Here is an 18,920-nt window from a genome sequence, read left to right on the forward strand (position 1 = left end):
TTGTGGCTTGTGGGCTCTAGAGTGCCAAACTCTAGTAATTGTGGTGCCCTTAGTTGCCTGCAGCATGTAGGATCTTCCCAGACAAGGGATGGAAATAGAGTCCCCTGCATTGGCAGGTGGATTCTTAACCACTGGACCACCGGGAAGTCCTGGAATGGACGTTTCTTTAGGGTTAAGCCTGTCTGTATTGGTCACAGCTATCCCAGCACTTGGGGCCATGGTAGGCTTTCCATAACTGTTTGTGGATTGAAAGACTGCATAAGTATTGAAGAGATATACACTATGAGGCACTGCTTCCCACCCACCCACTGCTTCCCACTAGCACATTCTTCTTTATTGAGTTTATGAACCTTAAAATTTAGACAACCCTCTGTGTGCTTTATTCAAAATAAAGAGATCAAGGTCTCCAACAGAACCAACACAGATATTACAAGGGAGGAGTTGCAATGCTTAATGCTGTGGGATTTCTTCTTGAGTACTCCAATGAGTACTACTGTTTCTAGTACTCAAAGTACTCTAGTACTCAAAGTACTAGAAACAGAATCCTGAGAATATTTTTTTCTCAGCCACTAGCATTCAAATCGGAGAAGGTGATGGCACCCCACTGCAGTACTCTTGCCTGGAAAATCCCATGGACGGAGGAGCCTGGTGGGCTGCAGTCCATGCGGTCGCGAAGAGTCGGACACGACTGAGGAACTTCCCTTTCACTTTTCACCTTCATGCATTGGAGAAGGAAATGGCTTAGCAGCAGCAGCAGCCTTCAAATTCCACATATTTTGTTTAGGCAACAAAGGGTTAAAAAAATCAACATAGGATATTCTGGGATAGAATAGTTGTTTTTTTCGGGGTTAACAATTTCATTATTTGCATGAAAAATGTTCAAACTTTTTATTGCCGCTTTTAGCATGGATGTGCACATCCTCAGACATCTGGAAATAAGGAAGAACATGAGTCAGCATCTAGCTAGCTGCTTCCAGATATCTGTATCTTTTGATGTTGCATTGACATCACCTTGGAGACTTTATGATCTGATCCTAGCAGGGCCATGGGGCATGGGGATACAGGGTATAAATGTGCCTTCTGTGGATGTTCTTTTCCCATATGGTATCCTCTGTAGATCAGAGGCACATTGGCTGGCACTGGGAATGTGGAAAACACATGTAGGAGCAATAGGAAAAAGAAAAATTCCATTAAGATCAGAAGCGCGTATCCTAAAGGGTAACTGTAAAATACTGAGTCATTCTCAGTGACTACATGGTGTTCTACATTACAGTTTTACATTATAACTTACATTTCAAAAGTTGATGGATTTTCATCTTATTGTTTATTGCCAACACAACCAGTCAAAATTTGTAGTTTTAATACACAGTAGGTATAAGCAAGAGATAACAGATTGTATATTACAGACTTTAACAAATTGCTTCTTGTTACTGTTGTTCGATTGCTGAGTTATGCATGTCTGACTCTTCGCGACCCCAGTGGACTGCAGCACGCCAGGCTTCCCTGTCCTTCACCATCTCCCGGAGCTTGCTCAAACTCATGTCCATTGAGCTGGTGATACCATCCAACCATCTCATCCTCTGTCGTCCCCTTCTCCTCCTGCCTTCAGTCTTTCCCAGCATCAGGGTCTTTTCCAATGAGTTGTCTCTTCATATCATGTGGCCAAAGTATTGGAGCTTCGGCTTCAGCAGCAGTCCTTCAAATGAATATTAAGGGTACACTTATCTGAATCCAGTGTTTAAACAGAAAATCTGCTAACGGCTGACAATTTTACAAAATAAGGGTTCTCCAAAGTTCAAAATTCCCACAGCATGTTGGAAGCTGATGGGTGGAGTTGTGCCTTGTGGAATGTTCCAGGAATGTGTACACAGACTATTACAGAATATGTTTAGTGCACCTGGAAAAGGCTAAGGGCATAGCGTTCAATGAATCAAAGTAGAGGCCTATCTCAGTATTTGCTAGTGCCTGATGGCTCCAAGATTAAAGTATTGTCTCTCTGAGTCTCAGTAAGTTTCAGAAATGTATAAATCCCTACATACTTCTGTGTGCTTTTAACAATCTTCAGCTCTTTGGCATGATTTTGGTTGTTTACACTGTTTCTGAGTTTTAATGAATAGTTTTATCAGCTTAGTTGTAATCTGTTATTAACCATACCACTTTTTCTATGTTTTAAAGGGGCCAGAGTCTTGACAATCTCATCCAAGTGACCCCTGAAGTTAACAGAAGTAACCCAAGGTGAGGATTATACCTTATCTTTCTTCCTTCCCATCAATTTGTGCATCAAGTTCTGAATCAGTTTGTGGCTCTCATTAGAGAAGCTGTGTTTAAAAGAGGTTTGGAGTCAAAATATCTGAATTCCACTACTTATCAGCTGGGTATCTTTGAGCAAGTCCCTTGAATACCAAGCTGAGACTTCTTTAGTTATAAAATGAAGATCATAATGTCTGTTCCACTTTTGTTGTTTGATTATTATAAAGATCATGTGAAATAATGGATATAGAATCCCTTTAAAGGAAAATGTGTTTAAATACAAAAGTGTTTAAATTTCCATTTAAATCCCTTTAAATGGAAATTATTAACAAAACACAGTTTAATTATAGCTATTGCATCAGGTAGAATACCAAATAGGGCTGACAAGGTAAGATTTTTCGGGCAAATAGTTCCAGAGATGATCTTTTAAACTCAATCTTCCCCTAGTTTTATTGTTTTATTTTGAGAGTATATAGGAAACTGATAGCAATGAAAGTCAAAAATTTTACTCTTTTAAGTGAAACATATAGACTGGTATTGATTTCTCTCAAAACTTAATTGTCAAATTCATCTTGAGCACATATATCCTTTAAAGTAATTGGCTTGACTTAATTAGTTGATATAATTTCATTTTTACTTACTATGTTTCTTTTTGTTTAAAGTTCCCAAAACCTGGATAACCTCATCAAAGTGAACCCAAGAACTGGGAAAAGTGTGCAAGGGTAAGATTTAGTACATTCCTCTTTTTTGTTTCATGTTAACCAATGTTTAAAAACATACTTAAATCATCATTTCAGCAGACTGACACTGCTATAGTATCAATGTATCAATGATAGTTCAAGAAAAACCATGTAACCTGCACCACCTCATATGTAAGCTGTTAAAGATTTTGGTCAGCCAATTTCTAATATAATGTAGGTATTTTGATTCATGAGGTGCAGTGTTTTCCCAGGATGGACAAGTCACCTTTTTTTTTTTCACAATTATATGTCATTTATCTGAAATATCCAGAATGGCAAACCCATTGGCAACCAAGAAAACAAAGTGTTTGGTTGTCAAGGGCTGAGGGAAATGATGGTTTACTGGGTAGAGTCTTTTATATGCAATTATTTTACTTATTTCTTTTTTAAAAACTTTTTGTTTCATTTTGGGGTATAGCTGATTAACAATGTTGTGATAGTTTCAGGTGGACAGCAAAGGGACTCACCCATTCATATACGTGTATCCATTCTCCCTCAAACTCCCATCCAGGCTATCACATAACAGAGCAGAGTTCCCTGTTCCAAACAGTAGTGGTCAGGACACTTTTATTGGTTGGTTTGTTTATTTTTCTTAAGCAGAGGGATGGCACAAGAGAGAGGAAAGAGCATCAGACCAGAACCCAGAGATGTGGGTCTAGGCATGACTCTGCCCTCACTAACAGTGAGAAATGGGCCTGATCACACTCCTGTTTGGACTTTGGTTTTCTCATCCTCACAGTGAGGAAATCGGGCCAGATGTTCCCTCGTCACTTCCAATGTCAATTCAGTTAATAATTTCCAATAAGGTGGTTGGTGTTATGCCAAGTGTGCACACTCTGGGGTTAATTACATAGCTTTCCATTCCAGCCTTGCCGCTACAGGCCATGTGGGGAAAACTTCATCTTTGTGGGTCTCAGTTTTTCCTTTTGTGAAATGGAGATGATGATACTTCCTATTGTTGACCTGAAACAAATAGATTGTCAGATATTTCTCCAGCCAAGACGGATTTGCTCAGATCATCAGAGAATTGTAGTCTGGGGTCTGCAACCATGGGGAGCCACATGCAAGTCCCTGAAGGGGAAGGAAGAACACTTTTATAGAGGGGAGGGGGGAACAGAGATTGGGAGGACTGAAGTAAACAGAGTTCACAGCTTTTCAATTGGCTGAGTCCTTGCCAGGCAAGGAGAACAGTGTTTCCTCTTCCTGCTGGCTTCTGCTATTGTCACAGGGCAGGAGAGAGCCCCCATTCTGGTCTGCCAACTCTATTTCATTGAGGTTTCTGTTTATTAATATTTTTATACTATTTCATAGGGTTGATATGGGCACTGAATCATATAAATCACATAAATCACTTAGCACAGTGCCTGGCACATCATGAATTTTCTGAAACCACTAATTATTGTTCATTATTTCTATGTGGTTATAGCTGGGTCCAAATATATATTTTCAGAGTCAACAATGAAAACCTCCAATCCCTTGAGATGATCTCTATTTTAGTAAATATTTTCTAGTAAAATATTTTTGTAGTAAAAAACGCTTTTCCATTTTAGTAAATATTTTCAACCACTTGATGTAACCTGTCACAGGATCTCATCCCTTTTTCCATGTCTTAAAGGGACCAAAGTCTTGACAACGTCATCAAAGTGACTCCGGAAACAAACAAAACTAACCAAGGGTGAGGATTATGAAACTCTTCTATTTCTCCATTTTATTCTATTCAACTTAGAAAATATGATAAAACTGATTGTTCCATCAAAGAAACCGCCAATAAGGGGACCCAAAACAACAGCTCTGTGTCAGAAAACTAGTGTTCAATTCCCTTATTCAGGGCTTCCTGGCTGTGAATATTTGTGGAGGAACTCCTTAAAATATGAGAATAATCTCTTATTCATGTGGGATTTGTTTTCCATGCTGGGATTTCCTCAAAATAAATCGAGATTCCTCCTGGGATGAAGTATCTTCCCCAAACAATCTCCTAGAGACACGCAGCCTAAGAGAAGGTCTTCATGTGAAGAAAATCTCCTTCATTCATCTTCCATCCGTCATCATTTTTTTCCTTTCCTCTTCTATTTATACTCCAATAATTCCTAAAGTTGGGAGGTCATTTAAAAAATTATAGTTAGTTCGTTGAAATAATAAAGATAACAAAAAAGAATTTTCTTTAAGGTACACTGTATTAAGTAACCAAAGGGATATAGCCAAACCATGAACCTATAAACACATACTGTTATGCTAGTTTGAATGTGAGTTAAATACAAAAGGTACCAAAGCACACATCTCTCTCACAGAGTTTTCTATCTTACTTTGCTTCTAGGAATTCTATTTTTACAGTAGATAGTTATCATATAAAGTTTACTAGACTAGATCAGGAGTCAGACTTCTGCTTAAAGGGCTAGGGAGTAAAAGTTCAGGTATAGGGGCCCAAAACAGTCTTTATTTAAACTAGCAATCATTAATAACACATTGTAAAGGAATGGGAATGGCTATGTTCCAATAAAACTTTACTTGTAAAACCAGCCTTCAGGCTGGATTTAGCTTGAGGACCATAGACTGCTGATTCCTAGGCAGTATTTCATGTGGGTAGGTGAAGAAGATCAACCTTGCATGTACTTGGAACAGCTTCCAAAACACAGCCTCCATTGCATATATTGCTTCATTCACCTTATGGTTAGAGTGAAGAATTTATCATTCTTTTATTTGAATACTGAGTTCTAAATTGTCCTTATATTTTGTTCACTAAATAAGTATAATGTATTGTCACTGTCTGAGGGTCAGATACCCAATCCAGAGACCACGTAATACTTTATGTTACAGATTAAGATTCTATGAAAGACAGTTATCCCTTGTCCCTCTTCCAAGATGACTTAGTTTGTAAAGTGAAGAAAGCCTTAGTAATGTGACCTTTCCCATGCGATCTGTGTGAGCCTTGTTTCGGCACCCACCCTCTGCCATGCCTTGCATTATGTCATGTGTACATCTCTTCCACTCGGTAGTAACATTTTTTAGTTTAGAGAATATCTGTTAGCTGTATAGCCTTGGACAAATCATTTCACCTCCTTGAATTCTCAGCTTCCTTATCTGTAAAGTGGGGATTGTAAGAATTACCTTCTTTGTGAATTACCAGAAAAATTAGCTTATGAAGCATTTATTCCCCAAGTACTTATTAAACATTATCTATTGCTATTATTGGGGAAGGCGATGGCACCCCACTCCAGTACTCTTGCTGGAAAATCCCATGGACGGAGGAGCCTGGTGGGCTGCGGTCCATGGGGTCGCAAAGAGTTGGACACGACTGAGTGACTTCACTTTCACTTTTCACTTTCATGCACTGGAGAAGGAAATGGCAACCCACTCCAGTGTTCTTGCCTGGAGAATCCCAGGGACGGGGGAGCCTGGTGGGCTGCTGTCTCTGGGGTCGCACAGAGTCGGACACGACTGAAGTGACTTAGCAGCAGCAGCAGCAGCAGCATTGCTGTTACTATTACTGTTACTGTTTTTCTTCATTGCTGAGTCCCCATTGCACCAATCAATGCTTAGTTCAAACAAGATACCTAAGAAGTTATCTATTAGGTTGAATCTTATGAAATTGTTGACATTCAACAATCTTTGACCCACAAGATGACAATTTCAAATAATTCAATATAACAGATTGCAATAATTTACATGGAAGGATATGAACACAATAAAATTCACGTATAGATTAATCCTAAAGATTAGTTAGGTGATAGAAGCCTTTCTAGTCTCTTTTCTTTTCAGGATATATAATAAACTGTCCAATAATAATATATATCAAGATATATATCTTGTTTAGGCCTTTTGGTGTTAGAGTTGATATGAAAGCCCAGTACAAAAACAGAAATGTCTTTTTAGAGATTGTTGTTGTTTAGTCACTAAGTCATGTCTGACTCTTTTGCGACCCCATGAACTGTATGTAGACTGCCAGGGTCCTCTGTCCATGGGATTCTCCTGGCAAGAATCTGTAGTGGGTTGCTATTTCCTTCTCCAGGGCATCTTCTCGACCCAGGGATCAAACCTGTCTCCTGCATTGGCAGGCGGGTTCTTTATCACTGAGCCACAAGGGAAGCCCCCTTTTAGAGCTATTATTGCCTCAGTTCAGTTCAGTTGCTCAGTCATGTCCGACTCTTTGCGACCCCATGAACCATAGCACGCCGGGCTTCCCTGTCCATCACCAACTCCTGGAGCTCACTCAGACTCACGTCCATCGAGTCAGTGATGCCATCCAGCCATCTCATCCTCTGTCGTCCCCTTCTCCTCCTGCCCCCAATCCCTCCCAGCATCAGAGTCTTTTCCAATGAGTCAACTCTTCGCATGAGGTGGCCAAGTGCTGGAGTTTCAGCTTCAGCGTCAGTCCTTCCAATGAATACCCAGGACTGAGCTCCTTTACGATAGACTGGTTAGATCTCCTTGCAGTTCAAGGGACTCTCAAGAGTCTTCTACAACACCACAGTTCAAAAGCATCAATTCTTCAGCACTCAGCTTTCTTCATAGTCCAACTCTCACATCCATACATGACCACAGGAAAAACCATAGCCTTGACTAGACAGACCTTTGTTGCCAAAGTAATGTCTCTGCTTTTTAATATGCTGTCTAGATTGATCATAACTTTCCTTCCAAGGAGTAAGAGTCTTTTAATTTCATGGCTGCAATCACCATCTGCAGTGATTTTGGAGCCCAGAAAAATGAAGTCAGCCACTTTTTCTACTGTTTCTCCATCTATTTGCCATGAAGTGATGGGACCGGATGCCATGATCTTCATTTTCTGAATGTTGAGCTTTAAGCCAACTTTTTCACTCTCCTCTTTCACTTTCATCAGGAGGCTCTTTTGTTCATCTTCACTTTCTGCCATAAGGATGGTGTCATCTGCATATCTGAGGTTATTGATATTTCTCCCAGCAATCTTGATTCCAGCTTGTGCTTCTTCCAGCCCAGCGTTTCTCATGATGTACTCTGCATATAAGTTAAATAAGCAGGGTGACAATATACAGCCTTGACGTACTCCTTTTCCAATTTGAAACCAGTCTGTTGTTTCATGTCCAGTTCTAACTGTTGCTTCCTGACCTGCATACAGATTTCTCAAGAGGCAGGTCAGGTGGTCTAGTATTCCCATCTCTTTCAGAATTTTCCTCAGTTTATTGTGATCCACAGTCAAAGGCTTTGGCATAGTCAATAAAACAGAAATTGATGTTTTTCTGGAACTCTCTTGCTTTTTCGATGATGCAGTGGATGTTGGCAATTTGATCTCTGGTTCCTCTGCCTTTTCTAAAACCAGCTTGGACATCTGAAGGTTCATAGTTCATGTATTGCTGAAGCCTGGCTTGGAGAATTTTGAGCATTACTTTACTAGCATGTGAGATGAGTGCAACTGTGCAGTAGGTTGAGCATTCTTTGGCATTGCCTTTCTTTGGGATTGGAATGAAAACTGACATTTCCAGTCCTGTGGCCACTGCTGAGTTTTCCAAATTAGCTGGCATATTGAGTGCACCACTTTCACAGCATCATCTTTCAGGATTTGAAATAGCTCAACTGGAATTCCATCACCTCCACTAGCTTTGTTTGTAGTGATGCTTCCTAAGGCTCACTTGACTTCACATTCCAGGATGGCTGGCTCTAGGTGTGTGATCACACCATCATGATTATCTGGGTGGTGAAGATCTTTTTGTACAGTTCTTTTGTGTATTCTTGCCACTTGTTCTTAATATCATCTGCTTCTAGTAGGTCCCTACTATTTCTGTCCTTTATTGAGCCCATCTTTGCATAAAATGTTCGCTTGGTATCTCTAATTTTCTTGAAGAGATCTCTAGTCATTCCCATTCTATTGTTTTCCTCTATTTATTTTATAAAAAATAAATATAAGAAATGTATTTATTATAAAGAAAATAAATATATTGCCTTTTTGAGTACAAAAGCAAATCTTATTGTCAGAAGTCATCTTTGTTCTGATATAGATCATGCATGAAGCATGATTCTGAATTGTTTAGTATCTTGGAGTTGCCTCAATATTACATATTCATATTATTTATATTACATCCATACCTTAGAATCAGGAAATACACTCTTTTTAAAAAAGTTCCAGGTTTTTGTTTTGTTTTATTCTGAGGAGAGGGAAGCAAGGAATGCACTGAAACGATGTACAATTCAAATTTTTATCTTGTTCATTACAACCTTGAAACAAATTCTAAATGCTGATTCTAGTACCAAATACAATACAGGAATAAGAAATTTAAGAGCAACTTAAATTGAGTTTGTCTTGAAAGGAATAAGAATAAAAATAAATTTTCATATATATGTAGTTGTGTGAGAAATGAATTTATATTAGCTCTCTGGTTTCACAGAGAACTAAAAAGAATATTCAATAAAGTGAAGTTTTGAATTAGCAACAATCATTTTATTCAATATTACAATTGAAAAAATATACAAATTATAACTGATTTGATTTGATTTTACCAGTTATTAAAATTTACATTTTTTAGGAGCCAAGACCTGGACAGTCTTATTAAAGTGACTCCCTCAGCAAAGAAAAAGTAAGTTTATTAGTATTGTTGAAGACTCATGAGCAAGTCTTCAATTTATGCCCCAGAATAAAGTTAATTATTTGGCTAAGGATGTTTGAAAGGGATATTAAAAAAAAAGAAAGAGAGAGAAATTGATTTGCTGACATGTAACAATGCTGGATAGGTTTTTATATTGCTTCAATTTGTTACATAATAATATTGTTCAAATTGTAATATTGAAGCTAATTCTGTATAATGACTACCTGAGAAACTCATTTAATGCAATTATAGCTTAACTAGATTATTACTGCAAATTTAGTTAATAAATTATAAGTTCATAAAACTGAATAAACCAAAGAATATTGGCTTTATTCTCTTTCATAAACCTGAGGATTAATTTTTAAATGACTCTTCAGAAATTTGGTGACATAACCTTCCAATACTTGATTATAATATTTCTGCAAGAGTTTGAATATGCTCCGGTCTTCTTAAGAAGTTAAGACTCATTGTCCACTGGAGCAAAAGTTAAGAAAAGCGTGAGAGAATAACTCCAAGCTGCCTCTCAAAATTATTTTGATAATAATGTTGGTGAAAAGCCTTGTGCAGTTGTAAGGAATTACTGAGAACAGAGAGAGGAAGAATGTGGACAGGAGGCAACGTGTGGCTACCTAATTCACTGTCAGTTATTTCCTATACTTGGCCTAAAGAAGGCCTTAACTTTCATGCAACTCAATTTATTTATAAAAAGAGAATGGTGATATTTAATTCAGTTCCTTTGAGGATTTAAAAAAGATAACTATTTAAGACAAAGTAGAAACTCAGTACATTTATCACTTTTTGTCTAGGATCCCAACAAATGATCTACAAGTGTCAAAAGAAAAAACACCAGTCATAAAATTTTCTAATTTCCAACTGCATTTGACCATTTATTTTGTTTTAGCAGTGAACAAGGTCTTGATGAACTTATTAACGTAAGCCCCAAAGCTGTCAAAAACACGGCTAGGTAAGACAAAGATGTTATTTACTTGCTGTGGTTTGTTTCTCCTTAACTAAGCATAATATGAATATAAATGGCTTGTAATCATTCCATGGGCAAACTGAATGTAAATCTTGAAAAGTCATCATGAATTTTATATATCCCTGATAAATAAGATATGTATTTGCTAATAGAAAGAAAGACAACTCAGATAAAGCAAGCGAAGGGAGTGACTGGGCTAGAAACATAGTTAGTCTATGCCCTGTTTATGATTTGTAGTATTGATGGCAATACCTTTGTTTCTGGGTTTGACTAAAATTTGTTAATGGTTGTTAATTTTTGAAAAAGAGCTGGACACCTCATTAGATTCATTATAAGCAAATTTATTCATCTTATTTTTGGAAAGTGTTTGATAGTTGGTGGAAATTTTATGAGGTTCATTATTTTTTAGATGATTTGCTGCTCCTAGCAAAGTAATGGACCTAAAATGATAATGTAGTATCTGTGATGATGAAAAATGAAATTCAATTTTTGCCTCACAGACATATGTATATATTTAGATTATATATTTATATGTAATATTGTATATATTTAGATTTTTATATCATTATACGCCACTATTATAGATATATGTATATTTGTATACATTTTTAAATGTTTTTATGATTTCACTTTTTTGAGTTTATCTGGTACATAGAAAAATCACAAATTTTGGAGATGGAAAGAAGGAACCTCAGAGAACTCATAGCCCAGTTAGTTTGAACAATTTCGCAAACCACTATTCCAGTTAAAGCAGGGCCTGGTGGCTCAGGTGGTAAAGAATCTGCCTGCAGTGCAGGAGACCTGGGTTCAATCCCTGGGTTGGAAAGATTCCCCCCTGGAGAAGGGAATGGCTACCCACTCCAGTATTCTTGCCTGGAGAATCCCCATGGACAGAGGAACCTGGCAGGCTACAATCCATGGAGTCTGCAAAGAGTCAGACAAGACTGAGCAACTTTCACTTTTCACATTCCAGTCAAATATATTCAATTTACAGAAGAGGAAATTAAGACTCAGAAAGGTTAAGTGATTTGGCCAGGGTCACGGAGAAAACTAGTGGAAGATGAATAGTGGTTCTGTGATCTGTTAGGCAGTGAATAATTACTGAACACCTACTGGGTTTGAAGCTTACAACTAGGTATCATTAGGTGCACATTAGGTATAATTATAGGCCGTGGGTGCCAAAAAAGAGAATTCAGTAGACATACTCAATCTTATTAACAGCAGGCAATTATCATAGATTAAAGCTAATTATGTACTGGGGGCACATAGATGGGACTCCAAGGCAATAATAGGTTGTCAATTTAATATATGTACTGCTTGCTGAATATAGAATGTATTGTCAGTGAGTTGCATTTGAAAAGAAAAGGAGAAATAAAATAGCTAATTCAATAAATATGACAACGAGTAAAATTTATATTCATAGATTCCTAGGAGTAGAAGATGTTAAAGATGGGCAGAGGATTAGACCCAATCCAGTCTTCTCATTTTACAGATGAGAAGACAGAGGCCAGGGGTGAATATCTCATAGCCTTCCATGAGATCTTTCAACCCCCAGCCCAACTCCTGGTCTTTAAATCACAGTCCACAGACTTTGATCTCAAAATAAATGAAAGTTGATCTAGCACCTCAGGAAAGAGTGGAAATTACAAAGCTAGGCCTTTTGCTCTTGCCATGGGACAGCTAGAGGATGTCCTCCACTGCTTTCACAGGGTCATGTGAAACGTTACTTCTGTCTTTGAAGTGACTATGGCGCAAATTTATGCCAATGACCACAAAACACCTTATAACTTTTGAACTACATGCAAGTGGGTGCATGCTAAATCACTTCAGTCATGTCCGACTGTTTGCTACCCTATGGACCATAGCCCGCCAGGCTCCTCTGTCCATGGGATTCTCCAGGCAAGAATACTAGACTGTATTGCCATGCCCTCCTCCAGGGGATCTTCCCCACCCAGGGATCAAACCCACATCTTTTATATCTCCTGCATTGGCAGGTGGGTTCTTCACCACTACACCACCTGGGAGACCTACGTGAAAGAAATGATAGCTAAATGTGCTGATGTATTCCCCTATATCCTTAAAGCAAAATAAATGAAAGCAGTAACTTGAATAGGAAAAACATAACATTGTTTCCTGGATAAAATTTAGATATCAGATTCCTGTGTATTTTAAAGAATCCAGGGCCTGAAAAAAGTGTCTATAAGTTTTCAATTCATTAAAATATGTAGCATGATACTATCAATCAAGGCAATTCAGGATTTGCTTTATTAACACAGGTGTTGTCATTTTAGGAGAAGTGGTAAATCATAGCATGTGTTTATATGTTTTCTAAGCTAGTGATTCTCAAATTGTAGACGAAAATCCATTAAATGGTCTTGTAATTAATTTAGTGACTGGCAGTCAGCATTTCCCCCCTAATTAACTAAAGTGAAAAAGAACAGAAAATGAGAGTTCTTCTTACGTTGGGAAGTCTTACTTTGTGAAGTTTATATTTTATTATGTGTGTGTGTCTGCCTGACTGACTGACAAAAAGGTAAAGTATTGAGCTATGATGTAAAATGTATTTTTTAATGACTTCTATGATTGTAGTACTCCTAGAACTATGATACCATTCTATGATATAGCATAGTTCTAAGTTTTGCAATGAACCAAGTTTTCTGTCCTGAGCAGAACAGTAAAAAAGGAATTTCTCATGTTCATGTTTGCTTTTTTATATAATTTACTCTTAATTATGCTGGTAGGTGAAAATTATATGTAGTTACACAAAAATATTGAGATGGATCTTATGTATTAAAAGATTGAGGCCTTTGAACATATTATTTCCTCTACAAAATTTTATTCTACAATCAACATTTTAAAGATTGTCTTTCAGGCACAATTTAATTTTACACAGATTTTGTAACCAGTTTATACAAGAACATTATATTTTGGATAATTCTCATATGTTTGTCATTTCTTTGATACTGTTTGTAGACACCAGTTGATTATCTTTAACTGAGAATATTATTACTGAAGATAACTCAAAACTGAAAATTTGTTTAAGGGCTTTTTGTCTACCATGGAGATCTGAGGACAAGGATAAGAGCTGAAACTCAGTGAAGACATGAGCTGGGAAGCAAATTCTATGGAAATGCTTAGGGGGTGGGGAGGGAAATGCACAACATTTATTTCCTCAGATTAAAAAAAATTTATTGGAATATAGTTGGTTTAAAATGCTGTGTTAGTGTCAGGTTATACGTATACCACTCTTTTTTAGATTCTTTTCCCATGTAGGTTTTCTCAGACTTTTTGATGATTAACCTCCAAGTGGTTCTCCTTTAGTTCTTAATCTCCCATCAGACTTTTGAAGAGTAAACTATATTTTTATTTAAGGTAAGAGGACTTTGGAGGGGGAAAGAGATACAGGCAGGTAACTGTCTAAAACTGACTGGAAGCAGGTGTTATCCATCCCAAGATTTCTTGCTACTGGGGGCTATTCTATTTCTTTGGATAAATATGATAAAGTGGTTTAGAGGAACACTTTGAAAAATCACTAATTTCCAGCCCTTAAAAACAAAATATTATATGGATGCAATGAGTGATAGCAAACCATGTTCTCTAACTGAGGAAAGAAAGTGATAGCATTTCAACTGGGAAGTGGACAGTTATCAGAGCATGTCCCTAATCTGACCATGATTTCAGCTTTTTAAGTCATCATAGAGGAAAGAGAAGTCACAATTTTGATGGATTTCTGGAACTCTCTTTGCCAAGCCTTATGTTAAGTATAATCCCAGTTTTGGAGCTTATTAATTTTTTACAAAATGATATCATTAGTTGATGAATATGATTTTTAAAATATCAAGGACCTTGTAATCATTTGTATCTTCGTATTGTTAAAGCATTGCAGAGTGAAAGTGATAAATCACAAGATGTTTGCTGTGGACTCTGAGTCAGCGTGCGCTGGTAGATGGGCTCTGAACACAAACTGTGTAAAGTCAGAGTAGTTTTTCTCTTGATCCTACATAATGTATCCTCCCTGGATTGGTTGAAATGTATCTCAAATCTGTTCTATGCCAAACCAATAGGTGTCATAGATGAGTTTCCCTGTTGGCTCAGTGGTAAAGAATCCTTCTGCCAATGCTCAATCCTGGGGTTGGGAAGATCATCTGGAGAAGGGAATGGCAACCTGCTCCAGTATCCCTGCCTGGGAAATCCCATCGACAGAGAAGCCTAGCAGGCTACAGTCCATGGGGTAGCAAAAGAGTCTGACAACAGCAACAACCAACGATAAAATAGCTAATCCCTTCTTCCAGTTCCAACCAACTTAAACCTGGATTATCTCTAACAAAACTGCTTTAATTTTTTTTGCACTTAAAGAAATCAAGATCTTGATAAGCTCATCAAAGTGAATCCTGAAATTCTCCTCAACAATCAAAGGTAATAGAACTGTATTAATTTTTGTACTTTGGGTAGGAAGGATGTTCTGTTTTACTGTTAGTTCAAGCAGATTTATAACCTTAGTGAGCCTACCAAAAGAATTTATAATTAACCTTTTTATTTTTCTATTTAAAGAAACCAGGATCTCGATAACCTCATCAAAGTGAATCCTGCAGTCATCAGAAGCAATCAAAGGTAATCAAATAAAAGTAGTCATTTCATAGCTCTCCTGTCTGTTGCTCCTGAGTGGAGCAGATTTATAATATTGGTTTATAGACCTAGCACAAGCAAAAAAAAAACCCTATTACTAATCAGAGTGTGTGTCTTTTCTCTTTTTAACAGCCAAGCTTTAGACAATCTCATTCAAGTGAAACCTGCAGCACTCAGGAATACTAAGCGGTAAATGACTTTGCCTAACTCTCTTGACATGTACCCAACGTTCTTTCTTTCTTTTCTTTTTAAAAAAGAAGCCTTTTGTTTTTCTTGTGTTCAAATGAGCACACATTTATAACCCATGTGTTTCCTGTCAGCAAAGAACATGCTGTACTCTTCTGGAATCAACTGCACTCTTTCACATGCAGTTGTGTATTTCTTTTTTGCACAAAGAAAATATTTGTTTGTTGTCCATAGGAAATAGAGTATCAGGACGGAAATGAAAAATGTGTGAAATAAATTAAGAGTAAAACACATTTTGGAAAAGCTGGACCAAACCAGTGATTTACATAGATGCTTACAGAGGACCAGAATATTGAAAAGGATACTGCGTCTTCAGAATTACAGCTCCACAGCAAATCCAGCAGATTTTACCCTTGAACTTCCGTTTTGAGTTTTGTAAATATCTTACAGTTCACTATCTTTATGTCATACATGTTTAGTTGCTAAGTTGTGTCCAACTCTTTGCAACCCCATGAACCATAGCCCACAGACTCCTCTGTCCATGGGATTTCCCAGCTGAGAATACTGGAATGGGTTGCTATTTCTTTCTCCAGGAAGTCTTTATGTCTTATCTTTATGTCGTATCTTTCACCAAAAGAGCTTATACATTGATAATGTCCAGAGTGCGTTGTATCAGAAGTCTACATTGTTCTGCTGACCTGAAATTTCGTTGTAATAAATATATAGCTGGGAATTATAGTCTCACTATTCTAGTCTCACTAGTCTGTAGGAATTAATGGAGTAGCTAACCAAGATCAACGAACAAGTTCAGTCTTTATGAACATCCATATGCTCAGAATTAACTACTGAACTCCCAGTGAAAAGTGTCAGGATAAAAAAGGCACGAAAAATTAATCAGATCTTAGTGATAATGGCTCATTATTCATTGAATATCGTCCTTATTTCTAATAGGATTTGTTGCATACCATTCCTGAAATGTCTGTCTTAGAAGTACAGTTACAATGGAAGGATTTAATTCATGATAAAGATCAGTATATGTTGAAAACACATAGTTCAGTTTGTTTCAGATTAATTTTTTCAGGAAAAATTGTTTTAAAAGTTCAAGGAAGCCATAGTTATAACTGAATAATATTATAGTTTTATTATTGTGATTTACATATTCTTTCTAAAAAATATGTTGATCCTTTATTTCCCAAAGAGATAGAGGCCTCAATGATAACCATATTTACAAAACCCATGTCTTAAAACAAGGCTTACTTACCAGGCATAACTGAATGTAGAAAGCCCTTTTTCAACACTGTATGCAAATTAGTTAGGTTTTTGCATGTATATTTAAGACTATACTACAACTGATAGTGTTTGTATCTTCAGCGTGTGCACTTTAATCAGGTGGTGAATTATTATTTAAGTCTTTGGTAGTAACTGGAAGTTGTCTTATGCTTTTGATATTGCTTTGTAAAAGATGTTCATTTCAGAGAGGAGTGTTCGCCTTTACCATTTAGCATAGTGATTTAAGCGTTGATCATTCCATTCAAGGAGAGTCATAATTTTTAATGGTAAATAGTGAGGTTTTGGTGGCTCAGACGGTAAAGCGTCTGCCTACAATGCGAGAAACCCAGGGTCGATCCCTGGGTCAGGAACATCCCCCTGGAGAAGGAAATGGCAACCCACTCCAGTACTCTTGCCTGGAAATCCCATGGATGGAGAAGCCTGGTCGGCTACAGTCCATGGGGTCACAAAGAGTCGGACACAACTGAGCGACTTCCTTTCCCATTCTGGGATGAAGAAAGCGAATAACATACAGAAAAGTGCTTTGAAGCCACAGGCAGCAACAGGACAGTGTGACATGCTTATCAGCCTGGTTCTTAAGTCTTTTAGTTTGTTTTCTACATTAGTGTTTTCATTTGCCCTTTCTATTTGTGTGGGGTTTTTTTCCTTTTCTTTTTAAAATTTTACAGTGTTGTGTTGGTTTCTACCATACAACAATGCAAATCAACCATAGTGAAAGTGAAGTCGCTCAGTCGTGTCCGACTCTTCACGACCCCGTGGACTGTAGCCCACCAGGCTCCTCTGTCCATGGGATTCTCCAGGCAAGAATACTAGAGTGGGTTGCCATTTCCTTCTCCAGGGGATCTTCCCAACCCAGGGATCGAACCCAGGTCTCCTGCATTGCAGGCAGATGCTTTATCCTCTGAGCCGCCAGGGAAGCCCAAATTACATGTATATTGCCTCCCCACACCCACCCCCAGGCCTCCTCTCCACCTCTATCTCCAGCCTCCCTTCCCTCCCGCTATTCCACCCCCCTAGGTCATCGCAGAGCACCTGACTAAGCTCCTTGTGTTATACAGCAACTTCTCATAGCTATCCACTTTACACGATAGTGTATATAGATTCATGCTGTGCTTCATCACTCAGTCATGTCCGACTCTTTGCGACCCCATGAACTATAGCCTGCCAGGCACCTCTGTCCTTGGGGATTTTCCAGGCAAGAATACTTGAGTGGGTTGCCATGCCCTCCTCCAGAGGATCTTTCCAACCTAGGGATTGAACTCAGGTCTCCCCATTGCAAGTGGATTCTATACTGCCTGAGCCACCAGGGAAGCCCTGGAATTCTCCAGGCCAGAATACCGGAGTGGGTAGCCTTTCCCTTCTCCAGGGGATCTTCCCAACCCAGGGGCCAAACCCAGGTCTCCCACATAGCAGACGGATTCTTTACCAGCTGAGCTACAAGGAGGTGGGCGGGGTGGGGGGTCGCTGATTTGATGATAATCAGCCAGGATATTCAAGAATCATTGCAGAATAAACAGGGAAGACTGAGCTGCCTATTTGAAAAAAGGGAGTTCATTCACTGTGTTCAGTCACCTGTATCTACAGCGTATCTCTGTGGCCCATCGATTTTAATGGGTAAAGAGAGGGGGCATTTTAACATGCCTCCCCGTAGAAATAATAGCCGCAAAGCACTTTTACATCCAATTCAGTGTGACAGGAGCACTGATTATTTAATAGTATAACAGCAGTGAATCAGAGTTGCTTTTGTGTGACTTTGCTGACATTTCCAGCAGCTGTATATTTAATTCACAGTTAGGGGCGGAATAAACTTCAGTCATCAATCAGAATGTGAGCAGGTGTCCCTGAGCTCTTCTAGGAACCCAACAATGTGAATAAATGCAGATGTGCACAGAATTTTCATTTACTCAGGGAAAAACCCTGTGACTTTGAGCAGTGAGTTTCACATTTTTATGAACCAACATTAAAGAAAGGTAAATATTTCTCAGTTATCTGTAGCCTATAAGCAGCTGCTCCCATAGGTTGAAACACATCCAGTGAAACAGGTCTTTACTGTTAGAAGGGCATCGTTCATCTAAAGTAGAAAAAGTATTCTGAACTATTTGTAGAATTATGCACTGCGTGCGTGCTAAGTGGCTTCAGTCGTGTCTGACTGTTTCTGACCCTATAAAGGTAGCCTGCCAGGCTCCTCTGTCCATGGGAGTTTTCAGGCAAGAATACTGGAGTGGGTTGCCATGTCCTCCTCCAGGGGATCTTCCCGGCCCAGAGATCGAACCCACGTCTCTTATGTCTCCTGTATTG

At 38.3% G+C, this 18,920-nt stretch overlaps 1 protein-coding gene across 22 annotated transcripts in view; it reads left to right on the top strand.

Moving 5' to 3' along the window:
• SCEL (sciellin) overlaps window positions 1-18,920 on the top strand; it is a 125,830-nt gene that overhangs the window by 75,168 nt on the left and 31,742 nt on the right. For 14 of the 22 annotated variants that reach the window (XM_060394152.1, XM_060394155.1, XM_012184803.5 and 11 more), the window contains 8 exons: window positions 2,176-2,235; window positions 2,913-2,972; window positions 4,606-4,665; window positions 9,482-9,532; window positions 10,443-10,505; window positions 14,877-14,936; window positions 15,072-15,131; window positions 15,279-15,335. In XM_060394152.1, the coding sequence (XP_060250135.1) occupies window positions 2,176-2,235; window positions 2,913-2,972; window positions 4,606-4,665; window positions 9,482-9,532; window positions 10,443-10,505; window positions 14,877-14,936; window positions 15,072-15,131; window positions 15,279-15,335 (471 nt within the window). The remainder of the gene's footprint in view (window positions 1-2,175; window positions 2,236-2,912; window positions 2,973-4,605; window positions 4,666-9,481; window positions 9,533-10,442; window positions 10,506-14,876; window positions 14,937-15,071; window positions 15,132-15,278; window positions 15,336-18,920) is intronic. The other 8 variants (XM_060394163.1, XM_012184806.5, XM_060394153.1 and 5 more) reach the window with 2 other exon arrangements.

The sequence above is a fragment of the Ovis aries genome, chromosome 10 (assembly GCF_016772045.2).
Source record: "Ovis aries strain OAR_USU_Benz2616 breed Rambouillet chromosome 10, ARS-UI_Ramb_v3.0, whole genome shotgun sequence".
NCBI lineage: Eukaryota > Metazoa > Chordata > Mammalia > Artiodactyla > Bovidae > Ovis > Ovis aries.